This window comes from Pectinophora gossypiella, chromosome 7 (assembly GCF_024362695.1).
Source record: "Pectinophora gossypiella chromosome 7, ilPecGoss1.1, whole genome shotgun sequence".
NCBI lineage: Eukaryota > Metazoa > Arthropoda > Insecta > Lepidoptera > Gelechiidae > Pectinophora > Pectinophora gossypiella.
Genome location: NC_065410.1, coordinates 8,322,883 through 8,337,549, shown reverse-complemented (window position 1 = coordinate 8,337,549; position 14,667 = coordinate 8,322,883). Strand labels below are relative to the sequence as shown.

General features: G+C 38.4%; 1 protein-coding gene across 2 annotated transcripts; it reads right to left on the bottom strand.

Moving 5' to 3' along the window:
• Positions 1 to 2,635: 2,635 nt before the first annotated feature.
• On the bottom strand, positions 2,636 to 11,864 carry LOC126368070 (uncharacterized). Of its 2 annotated transcripts, none has more exons than XM_050011951.1 (6): positions 11,832 to 11,864; positions 8,893 to 9,157; positions 5,643 to 5,854; positions 5,052 to 5,187; positions 3,396 to 3,652; positions 2,636 to 2,974 (listed from the first exon to the last, which is right to left on the bottom strand). In XM_050011951.1, exons 2-6 carry the CDS (start codon positions 8,969 to 8,971, stop codon positions 2,726 to 2,728), a joined length of 933 nt encoding a protein of 310 aa, XP_049867908.1. In that variant the 5' UTR covers positions 8,972 to 9,157; positions 11,832 to 11,864; the 3' UTR covers positions 2,636 to 2,725. The 2 variants fall into 2 exon arrangements, with proteins under 2 accessions (XP_049867908.1, XP_049867906.1); XM_050011949.1 differs by lacking the exon at positions 11,832 to 11,864 and adding an exon at positions 10,612 to 10,845.
• Positions 11,865 to 14,667: the final 2,803 nt, after the last annotated feature.

Here is a 14,667-nt window from a genome sequence, read left to right as displayed (position 1 = left end):
GACTTACTTACTCGTAAAGCTCCGCGGGCTATGCATGACTTTCGGGGATAGGAGTCTCGGACTGCGGTTGTCTATCTCAAACAACATTTCGCTATTCAAACTCATCGATCAGTTATTATTTACAGTTCACAATACAATTTATCTTCTGAATAGTACAAGGAAAGCTTGACTCTTATTAAATAAAATAAAAGCTAATTATTTTGAAAATTAATTTGAAGTTACATATTTTTTAATAATGACACGTGTCTATGACACGGGCAAAAAATATTATTTGTATGCCACTCCATTGACAGGTTTGACAGACTTTCACTTAAGACAAATGAGATCGCAATGGTAAAAAAGTAAGCTTCCATTTACCACAGCAAACAACCACTCAACCTATAAAAACTGCCGGTGCTTTACTAGGTTTTGCCAAGCATGGAAGACCTCAAAAACAAAAATCACCTGTGGGACTCCCATTTTGGTCACTTATCCATTAATGAATCTTGTCATAAGTACATGTCAAACATCAGTGGTCAATAGGTAGTAGATATGTATACGTAAATATACGTAAGTATACGCTATTACTGGATACTAATGCTATCACCACCACTTCAGTAGTTCATTTCAATATACTCGTGGACAGAAGTATAAGTGAAAACTAAGCATTAGAATAATATTTTACTTTTCAGTTTCCGTATTTTATTCGGAGCCCCTTATCTCTGCAGCCACGGGCTACGGGCTACGGACGGCTACGCTTGCTACGGGCTATGCATTTAAGATGCCCTCCGAGTGGCCGTTACATTGCGCAGATATGGCGCATTTGCCTCACAAAATATCGCCCTCACTATATCCTTGTAGCTTCAGAAAATGCGTCCATTTTGTAATAAAACACAAGGGAGAAACATTTAGTTTATTATTGTTTAAAAGTTACTTGCTTACTTATTTGTTAAGATAGAATAATACTTAGTTGTTAATATATCTAGTAAAAAATACACCAAAAAGACAGTAAAGTGCTACATCACATAAAAAATAGGATACTTAGTTTAGTGGAGGTAATTTTATTATTTAGTAGGTACAAGCTGGTACAAGACAAATGACTAACAAACTATCACAGAACATTTTATAAAACGTATAGTACCCGTAGGTAGGTAGGTAGACATTTAGGAGTCGCCGTCGCCGGACACGGCTTGGATGATGATGATGATGAGGTAATCTAGTACTTAATTAGTAATATTATTAATTACCCAGTTATTAGGCCGGTCATAGGATGGGTGACTACAAAAATAAAAAGTTTTCATATCGAGCTCCTCCGTGCTTCGGAAGGCACGCTAAGCCGTTGGTCCCGGCTGCATTAGCAGTCGTTAATAACCACCAATCCGCACTGGGCCCGCGTGGTGGTTTAAGGCCCGATCTCCCTATCCATCCATAGGGAAGGCCCGTGCCCCTGCAGTGGGGACGTTAATGGGCTGATGATGATGATGACCCAGTTATTATTACTTTCCTAGAACTTGTTATTGTTAGTTAGTAGAACTCTTGAGGTCCTAAGTTCGATGTGGGTTTCCAGCACAGACCTATAATTGTCGAATTAATTTGGAATTCGTGTTTGGATCATAAATTATTAAATTATCACGTGCTCAGCGGTGAAGGAAAGCATCGTGAGAAAATTAATATTCTTGAGAAATGCATTTTCGGAGGTATGTGACCTAACCTGTATAGTCTGGTTTTCCCTTCGCGGGTTGGAAGGTCAGACAGGCTCCTATAAAAAACCGGACCTGTCAAATCTTCAGGTTAGATAAGCGGACCCTGTAGAAAACAGGATAATGCTAGGAAGATGATGAATATTATTACTTGCATGCGCTGAGGGCGCGAGCGTGGCCGTGAACTGTTTATCCATTCCCGCTTATCTAAGAGCTCCAATGGAATACGATTTTTCAAACGTTATATTAAATTCAATAAAGTCTAGCCCCGTTGCGTCCAGATATTTGAAACTTTCATAGCTAGGCTGAAGTGACTTTTTGTTTATTTGATACACAATTTTCATCAAAAACGACAGTTTGTCTAATTAAGCTTGGTGAAACGAGAGTACTTAGTAGATAATTAATTTCATCATACGATATGGCTGCACCATAGAGAAACACGGACCTACCTACCTCTGACTACCCCAATTGTGACTTTAGTCGTGAGCTAATATTGTTACCAGAGTAAAAAAATTAACAACAATTTTTCAGAAACAATAATAATAAAAAAACAGAATGTAAATCCACCACAGGCTTCGTCAGTATATTCGATATTGTTACCTATTTATATTTAACGGACTTCAAAAAAGGAGATTTAAAAAAGAAATGCGTGTATGAAACGATTCATAAAGGTGGAGGAAGCAAGTGTGTCAGGATCGAAGCAAATAGAATTCCATATTACTTATTCTCTGCTTAATCCAATGGGAAATAGGCATGAGTTTATTATGTATGTATGTATATAATGTATGTAAAAAAATAATATTCCTAACGGAGAAAAGAAGATTTTTTCATTAATATCTAAGTTTACTACCTTTCAATGATATTCAGAACGTCCAATAAAAAGGGGGTTGTGAGATTATGAATGAGGAGGACATGAAATTAAAAAAATACCTTTCTCAAATTCCATTATTTAATTTAAAGTAGGTACCATTAACAATTATTATTAAGTAACTACATACTAATAATATGAAACATCATTGGGCATTATAACATGGGACTTTCCAAAGTCATATTTCCTGAAGAAAGAATGGAAACCAAACCAAACCTCTCAGAAACAGGTTAGGCATGGAGCATAACAGTAAGACTACATGTCGCCAAGAATTGGTGAACTCCGCGGAATTGGCTAGGACTCTGTCTGCTCTGGTGACCTTCACGTCTTCTAAGCTGGATCTGAGGAGTTGGTTGCTTATGGCCTTCTCTTTCAAGGCACTCTCCTCGTTGCTTCGCCAGTAAACTGGAGCGAGTGTCGCCAGGCACTGAGGGATGAGGAATTTATATTTTAGATAAGTACATAGAGATAGAGTCATGCTGCAGGCAACCGCGTCGACCACGGTGTGAAGTTTATCGACGGTTTCGACCAATAAACGCTGTTATTGCGATGAAATAGTAGAAGCGACTTTCTAGATTCTTTGGACTAGACTGGACTCGTAGGCAAAATCAGCTGGATCACATCTTACATCACATAGATACTTACCTACCTACATAATATGGGGTGCACAGAGCTAGAAATAATTAGAAAACTATTATTTTATGAAGTGACTATTTGTTATTTCAAAATTATAATTTTAAAGTAAAACCGCATCGTGCCTACCTATAGGTATATATGTAGGTAGGTTATTAGATAATTATGACGACCTAGGGATAATCTAATCACGTACGATAATGGCTTTTACTCACTTTGATCTTAAGCCCATTCTTCTTAAAGTCCGTCTCCTGAACTACGAAGTCCAGTGCCATACTTGTGGTCTCCAAGTCTTCAGTCTTCTTATCAATAGCTGATTGGACGGCACTCGCTGGGGCAGGTTCCCCGTTGATGTACCACGCTAGTTGGGTGGCGGGTCTTGATCGTCCTGATGTGCAGTTCACTTGCACCCGATCACCGGTCCGGTAGCGAGACCGGAACCCGGATATCATTGGTCCATGGTCTGGTAGAACTGAAATTATGTGCAGTTTAGCGGCAAGTATGAAGCTAAGTCACCTGAAGGTATATCTTGGAAATTTTCATTTGTGCCAAGATTTTCAGACATAATAGTTAAACAATAGGCCGTTTCGATTTTAAACGCACAATCGGTCTTACGACTTGGCCGAAATCATGTATCATTTCCATTTCAAAACTTCCATACTCATTACATAAAATTTACCCTAAGTTACCTATCTACCTTAGGTACCTACTTATAAAGGGCTCATGTCTTCCTCAGTCAAGTTAAGTACTTAGGTATCATTAATGGTTAGTGGAGATTGCAACTTCTAAAACTTAGGTACTTGGACGAAGACTAAACTTTGAGATTGAGAGAGCATTTTAATGTAAAAATTAAGTAACTACCTACTTGGTATCTTGGCCATGATAGTTGATAGGCAAATTAGATTATTTCTATCTTACTACCGCCTCGGAATCTTTAGGGATTTAAGTTTTCTCCTTAGCCGAGATTTTATCCCGTATAACCTTTTAAATAATGTTATCTCCTGAGACTTTGTAACTAGACATCTGATTTTCCGTAACTTGAATATTCTGTTTTAATTACGTGAATCATGAATTATTAATTATATGAATTCATTAATGCTAAGATGATAAAAATTTTAGGTAAAATGGATACCTACATTACAGGTGCTTTTCTCAATTCAATTCAATTCTCAATTATTTATTGCATTCCATGTAGTACAATGGGGTGTTACATAGGCAGGGAAACATGGATCCTGTAGGGCACCGCAACGTTGAAGGGAAGAGAGGAAGTGTGTATTTAAATTAAAACTTATCATCTTTTTTCTGTTTGTAAGTAGTTCCTACTGGACTTTCAAAAAATCTTTCAAGTTTCATTAATAAATTCTAAGAGCTTAATTCGACGGAAGTCTTTAAACTTTTAAATACGTCTCGATCCTGCATAAAAGGTAGCATCGTAGTAAGAAGCTTGCCTAATTTCTCGGCACGAAACCGCTTTCACATGTATTTGCAAAACATTAATGAAGCGTTCGGTGTACACTACACTCTGGGTACTAACAAGCGGTAGGTATAGCAAATATACCATAGTAACAATGCATACTCTCGCCATAGAATAAGGAATAATTATACTGTGCCTTGAGATGTTTCATATCATGGACAGTCTTATAAAACAGAATTAATGAAAACGCCGCGCATATCGGGCTTAATTACCAAAATGAAAAATCGTTGGAAATTCTATGTATTTAGTACTTATACTTAACTTACAAGTAATTTTTTTCATAGACAGACATAATAAATATGCAGGTGGGTCTTGAGAATATAGATAGGTACGGGACAGTTGTTTGTATTTTCTACAGACTCCTAGCCCAATAGGATAAAAGCAGTGGTTTGCTTACCAACGACGAGCATGTCAGCGTGGTCGGAGACGGTGGGGAACAGCGGGCGCTCACCGGACACCTCGCAGCGGTACCGCCCGCCCGTCTCCAGCACCGCCGGGGACAGGGTCACGTTGCCTCCTGACGTGTCGAACGTCTACCGTAGCAGGTAGGAGGGTAACATAAATAATCATTAGTTGAGCGTCTTAGAAAGAAGTTGTACCAACGAGATATTATAAATATAAAACGAAACATAAGCTCACCACTGTATTGGGGTAGTCAAAGGGACATCCATCGCAAGATGAACTAAGTGCCCACACCTCACCGAGATTTCTGTTAGACCAACGTGATAGGTAGTGAGCCGTATCACCGTCGATCCTGGGTTAGTGAAAACTGCATATACTTAAGATAAAATAATAACTCATGCCAGTCCCTTGCCCGGCTTCGAACCGGCGCTCTCCGTTAGTGAAGCAAGCCGGTGTACCACACGACCACAGTGAGTAGTGACGATATTATACTTAGACAAAAATAATGTTATGTAGGGACAGCTGGCCCTCGTTTCAGTGCGCATATGCGTGTGCATATGCGGTATGAGCCGAGTGCAGCAGTTACCTCGACGTCGACTCCCGGCAACGGGAACTTCCTCCGTGGTTCGAGGTCGCGCGGCACGTGTCGGAAGAACTCACGACCGTCCTTGTACCACTTGACGGAGTACAGCACGTCGTGCTCCCCCAGCTGCCAGCTGCACGAGAGTTCGGCGCGCGTTCCCAGCGGCACGTGCGAGGGCACGCGTAGCTCCAGCAGCTTTAGCGATATTATGCATTCTGCGGAAATTATATTTTGATAACAGGCGCTAAGCACTGCTACCATAACGAATGTAAGTAGGCGTTAATTACTTACATGAGCCATTTAAAAGGCCTCTGACGACTGAATAATAACTGACAGTAATGTTTGGTGAGTCCGATCATCGACATTAAAACCCATAAGCCTCAAGGAAAGTAAACCTCCAATCACGCAATTTTGTTAAAGAATAGAGTGTACTTAGACTCTTGATTAAAAAAGGACGTTGAAGCGTGAAATTATATCAAATATATTGTGGGTTTAGTATAATCTGTAATGGACATTAGTCTGCAATATCTATATGAAAATAAAACCATAATTTTTCTATTTCAATAGAGCACTGCGCTGCCCCTATTTTGTATGCAGTTCAACACCCCTGGGACACAGATTTCCGCGAAAAACCTAACTAAGTTTTCCTCTGTGTAAATTGGACGTGGGCACAAAGAAAATGAGATGATTTGCATAGGAAAGCCCGGGGATTCGAAGGGATTCCTTGTAACGGGACTGGCGATCAGTTCGCAACTAAACTGAGTAAAACTTTTGTAACTTACTTGCGTTTTCCAGTAGCTTTTCAGGTAAAATTAAGGAGACCTACCTAGTACGTACGAATGTAAACTTTTAATTTGTGATGAAAGTCTGTTCTGTATTTGTTTTATAGACTCCGTTAGACGTTAGTCATTGATTTTCGTAACTGAATAAGGTCTAGGTTACCTTCAGGCTTCAAGATTTTTTTATAAATCCTACCTTTACGTTTACAAAAGATGATTCTAAATTCAAACCATGTTAATTGTATACAAGTAGCACAGATATAATTAGGTATAATAAAAAAGCAAGGTTCAGACAATGGTCAGCTGAAACATAATTTTAATTTACTTAAATAATTACTAATCTCACTTTACAATAATAACAATCGAGTTACAAACACAAGGTAAAGTTTAGTAATGAACTTTGTATCTGGTATGAATTAATACCGAATGCAATATCAGCCGACTATTCAGAATCTATTTAAAGTTATTCGATATAAGTTTGGTTTTGTTAGCTTAGTTGGAGCATAACGTCCAAGCGGGCAGTGGACTCGCTCTGCTAAACAATATTTGCACTTCAGCTGGTACTGTACCTACTTATAGTTAAATTAAGTTTATGCTAAGTTCCTAATATGAGAAAATTTATGTATGGCATAAAACAGACGCTAGATACGCTCGTAGTCGGGGTAGGCAGAGTAACCAAAATAAATCACCTCGGGGTCTAAAAAGACCATGTTGAAACACCTCTGGCTCTTAGTGGACCGCAGCGGCGGCGGCGGGTGGAATACGCTCCATACCCCCTCCGGTATATTAGATTAAGAGGAGTGGGGCGTATATAGGCTGTTTATGTACATACAAGGTGGTCCAAAGATTCACATTCATAATGAAAAATTTGACAGAGGGGCTCATTGGCTACCAGAAACACCGCCATATATGTTCAGTGATTATTTAGAATAGGACATATGAGATAATTATGACCCATTTTGTACAATTTTCAAAAAAATAACCTTTCTTCAGAAATCATTATTTTGTCGCGCTTTCTTTCTTAATAATTACTTTATTTTACTTCATAAGTTGAGGAGCTCGGTGGCGCAGCGGTAAACGCGCTCAGTCTGCGATTGTTGAAGTTAAGCAACTTTCGCAAAGGCCGGTCATAGGATGGGTGACCACAAAAAAAAAGAAATTTTTCATCTCGAGCTCCTCCGTGCTTCAGAAGGCACGTTAAGCCGTTGGTCCCGGCTGCATTAGCAGTCGTTAATAACCATCAATCCGCACTGGGCCCGCGTGATGGTTTAAGGCCTACCTATCCATCCATAGGGAAGGCCCGTGCCCCAGCAGTGGGGACGTTAATGGGCTGATGATGATGACTTCATAAGTACATATTTCTAAGAAAGTGGACCACTAGCTGAAAAAATAAAAACAGCCAAATCAAAGATAAAAAAAGTTTAGGAAGTCAAAGTGAGAATTATGCCATACAGTTGTTAAAACTTCGCTGAAGAATAATAAACACATGAGCTGTCATGGACCCTGAAAGTATTTATAAAAACTCCTCCATTTGATAGGCTTTTAGAAATATACTTACTAAATAAAAGTACCCTTAATAAGTAGTATCAAAAAACCAAATAATTGGCCCTCAAAGATTGCAAGACAGACAGATTTAAAGGGAAAATTGTCATTGTCATACAATTATACCTAGCTATATAGTTTCTTCCACTACATCATGGAGGATGTTAGTAGATTAATAATAAATACAGTCATGAGCAATATCATAGACCCACTTTAGAACCCTGTCGCACTATCATATTTGACGTTTAATGAGACTTGCGGTTTAATTTGACAAAAAAGTTAATGTGACATGGTTTCAAAGTGTACATATTAGTACTCGTGACCGTACTTAGTCTTAAGTAAAGTAGATAACGGTACTGATCTAGATCTTAATGGGCTGATTGTGTGCATCGGGTGCAGGAATATTAGTTCCCGGTCGATATCGACATGCTGTCGAATGTTAGCCTGGGAAACTTCCCGTTAGGCTCTGAATGCTTCGTCAAATCAACAGCGGCTGCCACTGACGGAATAATTTATCCGATGTAGAGTAGAGCTCTCAAACAAACTAGGTCAAAAAGGTATTAGCTTTGTATAATTATTTGATTAAAAACTAATTTGTTGAATTAATAATTCGGTATATATCTCGTTATATCATCAAATAATCAAAATACTAAAATTATATCTTCTATACGAGATAGATGTTCTGTGCCGTTATACTTACCTAATTAGGGACGAGTTTTATTGAGTAGAAGTTTGTTAACAGTGGTGAGTTGAATAACTAAGTACTGTTAGATAGAAAATAATCGACCTAATAGCACTGATACATCACTATGCTAACGAACAGCAGAACACTAGCTTAAAAGTACTTAGACAAATCTAATTTTTAGGTACGTGTAAAATGTTATCTTCATTGAAATATTAAAATCACTGATCGTTCTGTTTAGTTCACTTACCAATAATCAGCAGTAGACCGAGGATCGGAAGTATTTGTTGCCGAAGAGAACACACCATCATCGTCTTCAGACACATCATCGTCAACGAAATATCGCCATCATGTTTCTAGAGGCATGTAACTACGCCAAAAATTCTCTAAACCTCATAAGTAGAGTCTTTAAAATCTAACCTCTAAGGAATCGCTAAAGCAATGCGGTAGGTAATTTATTTATTTGAGGACTTCATGTTGTTTTCATATAAAAGTCAGTAGGTATGTTTAAATTCCTGTAAACAAAAACACATACTTAGTTTCTTACATTAATAAATTAGTATTCGCTCCACCTAGTTCGCTCGCGGTTACTAAACTTTGTCGGGGTTCTTTACGGATGCACTGTATTCTTCCTACGTTATAGATATACCTAATACATAACATAGCATAAGCTCACGACTATATCTCAACAGGGTAGTCAAAGATACATCCATCGCAAGATGAATTAGTGCCCACACATTTTTCTATTCAATTCAATTCAATTATTTATTGCATTCCATGTAGTATAATGGGGTGTTTCGAGTACATAGGCATAGGAACTATAACATGGACCCTGTAGGGCACAGCAACGTTGAAGGGAAGAGAGGAAGTGTGTATTAAATTTAAAACTTATCATTTAAAAATTCGTCTACAGTATAATAGCTCTTTTTAATTAGCATTGTTTTTAGATTTTTATAAATAAATTAGTTTTAGTTTCATCTCTTAAGTACTTAGGGAGTACGTTTAAGTACGTTTGGCTCACTACCTTTTTCTAGCCTGGTATGTCCCACTGTTGGGCAAAGGCCTCGCCCTTGCTTTTCCATCCCTTTCTGTTCCAATCAGGAGAGCAGTCTCTCTGTCTCTCTACGCTCTCTGTTAAAAGTGCCTAGGTCATCTCTCCAACGCTTCCTAGGTCTGCCCCTACCTCTGCGTTTATAGTAGAGCTAACCTAAATTCCAAACCCATCGTTTGACTGTTGTGTCTGGAAATCCGGGTCTTACGAGGTTGAGATAGAAGAGAGATTGTGTCCGTTCTAATATGATGACCCATTAAAGGATTTTTGTTTTTATAGCACTCACCGGTGCTTAGGGAAACTCCCGTAAAAAGAAAACTAAATCGAAAAATTCTGACTCGGACGAGACTTGTCAAGCTGGGACGAGCGTCTTTATAATGAACCATTGCATGCCGATGGGTTGATTTTTGTCTTCTGAATAAGAATGTCATCACAAAATAATCCCTAGGTACGTTGCAGGCTTTGTGTGAATTGAGCTTTAAATAGCTATCACGAAAACATAAAATTGAAAAAGGTGAACTTTTATATGTTTACACCGTGCCGACGAGTTGTTCTGACAATTTCACGGTTTGTTACTGAATCATGTTTCAGTTTCTAAGTAAAAAAGCTAAGAATTTTGCATTCTGATGAAATCCGCGACTAAACTCGTCACAGTAAAAAATAGGTAGGTTAGGCACTACTTGCTCGCTCTACCATATGAATTCTTTTATGACTTCTTCTTATGCCCATAGTCCGCAATGGGTGAGCAGAGCCATTGTTGCTACCAATTTTGTTACGAAAGTGATAAGTTGTCGATGATGAGCCGAGATTCGTCGTCGTTTAAATAGATAGCAAATCCATGTAAGTGTAAATACCTACTAATAAATAATTACTTACTTATATAATTCTTATAACTTACAATTATTCCATCCCACTTACCTCTTATCATATAATGGCGTTTATTCCACATCGCACAAGAACTTTAAAACAATAACTTTCAAAGCAGCATTTCCACAGTAATTTACGGTAAGTTGTCAACAACACTCGTAGTCACTAAGCGCTTAGTATAAAGTTTTGTTCACAATTTCACATTTGTCGGTGAGGTCGATGCAAGCACGCGGATAACGCGCGTCGCGAGCGGGCGTTGTCGGCGAAATAACGCTCCTAAGTCGACCTTATAGTTCTCAGGCAAATTCGCCACAAGATATATGGAACATTTGGGTTGAGCTTAATGCTCGGGCTGAGTTTTTAGCTTAGTATAAGTACTCAAACTATCACTATTAACGTTATCTAAGTAAGGACTTATACTTTCAATCGATTACACTATCTTCTCTGCTAGATTTTGCATAATAATGTTTTCAGCAGCTTGTCATCCGGGTCATCCAATTATACCACTGTACTTCTGTCATTTGGCCGGCCAAGTTGTTAATGTCAAATGCGGTAAACCTACCACAAATCCATAAAGTCTCGTCAAAAAAAAAATTCAAACCAGGCTTGTTGTCAAAGTTGCCTGAACTGTGTCTATCATACCTATGTTAAGTGATGGACTGATGATAACAAGCTTCGCTGTAGGTTTGTCTCAAATGGTAACTAAGTATTAACCACTTGGCCGGACAAATGGGGAGCGCTGAAGGCTCTGACATGGTACAAAATTTAAGACAACAGGCTTGAAGGTGCCAAGTTGGGCGCAAACATCGTCTCAGGGCGTCGTCTTTTGAAAGAATCAATTGACTCTAGTAAACTAATAGCAAGGGAAATTGTCGACCACATAGGCGGGGCCGTATCGAGGACCTGAAGTCTGCGTATGGCTGCGAGTTGTCACCTGATGACTTTTGACTATGCCTAGGGATTGTGCGCATCAATTATGCCGCATGCATGTGCCATGATAATCATGATAGTCATAAATTATGACTATCATGGCACATGATAGTCATAAATTTCCCTCAATTTCCCTCGCTATGAGTTTACTAGAGTCAATTGATTCTTTCAAAAGACGACGCCTTGAGACGATGTTTGCGTCCAACTTGGCATCTTCAACACATGGCACATGCATGCGGCATAATTGATGCGCACAATCCCTTCATAATATAATATCATTGACCTAATTACACATGACAGCGATAAAATTAGAGCAGCTAGAAAGTCGTTTTTTTACTTACCTAGCAGCTACTGTTTGAGTACCTATAAGTAAGTACTTACAATACAACAAGACCGTCCTAATGCCTTCTTTTGAAGAAAAGTAAAGACATTTAAAATGTTCTGAGAAATTGTCACGTCTGCCGCGATTCTTATCGTTTTTATTGCCACATTGTCGCAGTTTACTGCAACAAATGGCAATTTATTCAAGTTACGTCAACGTCTACTGCTTTGCTAAATTGTATTGTTCAGGAATTGTATAAATTAAATACTAGATTTTTGTCTACTATGTGGATTTAAAATAGATACCTACCTACTGAAAATGGTCAGTAATGCTGTGCAAGTATAAGCAAGGATCAGTGGTTTATGAAAGGTTTAGGCTAGACACAGTATACCGAATGCATGATCAATCACTAAACCAGGGATCCTGGTTGAGTTCAATTCTGGATAGAAACCAAACATTTCTAAATTGCCTTGGCTTTGCGAACACCCAGAAAAACCACATAACGAACAGCGTGTTCAAGTATGCTCTGTATTCTTTTCGTATAACGAGGAGATGTCCGAGTGCTTACTGTACGTTTTTAGCTCAACGCCTTTAACTTTATTCTGCACTTTTTTGGTCTAATAGAAAGCTTGGGAGGTGTAAGTGGGTTTTAGTTCATCAGATAAATTAACCTCTGAAAACTCTTTACAATTGGAAATATAGTCGTGAGCGTTATGTTGTCTTCAAAATCTGAAACTCCTTCGGATCGTACCTGAAAGTATGATATGTCCGTCCCTGTTTGTCTAATTACCATGTGACAATGTTCATCCAAGGTAAGTAGCAGACAGATAGTCACTTTCGCAGTTATAGCACTAGCACACCCCGGACACTTTATACAAACAACCTCTTTTTACACAGACACCACACATTGACATTATCGTACACGCGCATCTGTGTCTGTGACGTCTGACGCCATACGATTGAAGACTAAACTATGTCCGCCGGGGTAAACCTAGCTCAGACGCGGTGGGGAGCGGAGAGTTGCCGTTCTATACGTTATTATTCCTTATTCTATGATACTAGTAAGAATTAAGTAGGTACATTACACTTTCTTCACCTCGCTGACTCACTACAGCTACAGCCCACGGGCCATTCGTCATGAGGTACAATTTAAAGGCATTGTGTATCCATATTAGCACGCTGCCCTCACTGGCCGCGGCCTCGTGTTAACAACGGCTTGTCGCCGACAGATACAGAAATACAGGATACCTCTTTGGATACGACTCATGCATGGAGTAGAGAAGGATATATTATTAGTTATTATTAAGTATTAGAAAATAGTGTGAATATACTGAAAAGATGATATGGAAAATGGCATTAACTACTTCGCCGTATAAATGCGGAGCGCTGAGGGTTCTTACCAGGTACAAAATTTAAGACAACGGGTTTGAGGGTACCCAGCGTTCTCTAAAGAATCGCATATCGTCGCATTATAGAGAAAACCACTTAAGTGCCATTTAAAAAAAAACATAATCTTAAGTGATCTTCTGTAACAAAACCTAACTTTCATTCCAAGTAAAAATTTAGACTACCTACTTAATTATTTTTAAAAACGCGATTACGAGGTTTTCAAATATCAACCTGCAGACACAATTTTTATAGCAGATTGACGCCTTGACTCAATAATTGGTGGTTTGGAAGTCCAAACGATCGAAAGAGATATGATGAAGCCATTACCATCATTGCGAGTTGCCGGAGAAACTATTCCAGTGGAGATCTTTATAAATATGCATTAACAATGCAGCAGCATTGTACCTACTTAACTGAGAAAACTTTTAATGCCCAAGCGTGTCGCTATACCTACCTACTTACGTGTAAAGTGGAGGTGACATTATGTTCTACGTTACGTAACTTACTTATGACTTGAGTAAGAATAAAGTTCATGTTTTATACACAATAAACTTACAATTAAGGCACTTTTATTGTTCACAAAGAAAAACAAATAAAATATCACAATTAGAATAAAATAGATAAGGTAAAGTAAGCAAATGGATACATTTTTGTACTTAGCTATTAGAACGGTGTAGTGTAGTACAATATAGTCAATAGTATGTAGCATTTGAATTTGAAAAGAAGTATTATGCTACGTGAAAAGTCTAGAATAATATTGAACGAATTATTTACTTGTTTAGATAATCTATTCACAAATTCAATACTGCTCCACAGAGCTTAGCACAGTGTCATCATAATTAACTTTCCCAGAAGCCTTTTAAGCCTCGCCCGGGCATTGTTACACGCGAGGTGACCGAATCTGGCTTGGCTGGTTACCTTATTAATCATGGACTACCATAATCGCGTTAGCGCGGCAAATTGATATAGCGATTAATACGGAATTGTTCTATTTGTCTTGAATATTTAGATTAGGTAAAGTGTGGTAGGTAAGTAGGTACTTACTAAGTATTTGGTTCAGTAAGGTTATAGTTTAGTACAGTAGAAAAGGAATGTAGTGTAGAAAGAAATAGAAAACAGTCCGATTTCTATTCTTCTGTCGGATGTAAGAATCGAATAAAGGATGGTATTGTTACTGGACGTGCAGTGTGCTTTTGTTTCACTTAAATAAATATTTATTGCGAAAGCTACTTTTCACCGTAAAGTGAAAAATGTATAGTATACCTAGATAGGTAGGTACTAGATCTCGTAACGAGATATATTTATACATAGTAAGTAAGTTAATGCACTTGAGTTAGTAAATGTTAAAGTCACCGTAGAGTTCGTTATAAGTACTTAGCTTTTTATTTCTTGCCGACTTATTGTCACGGGAGTTTAACACAGTTTTCCTCGGTTTTAGGGCTCATCACATGTTACGTTGGTCTAAC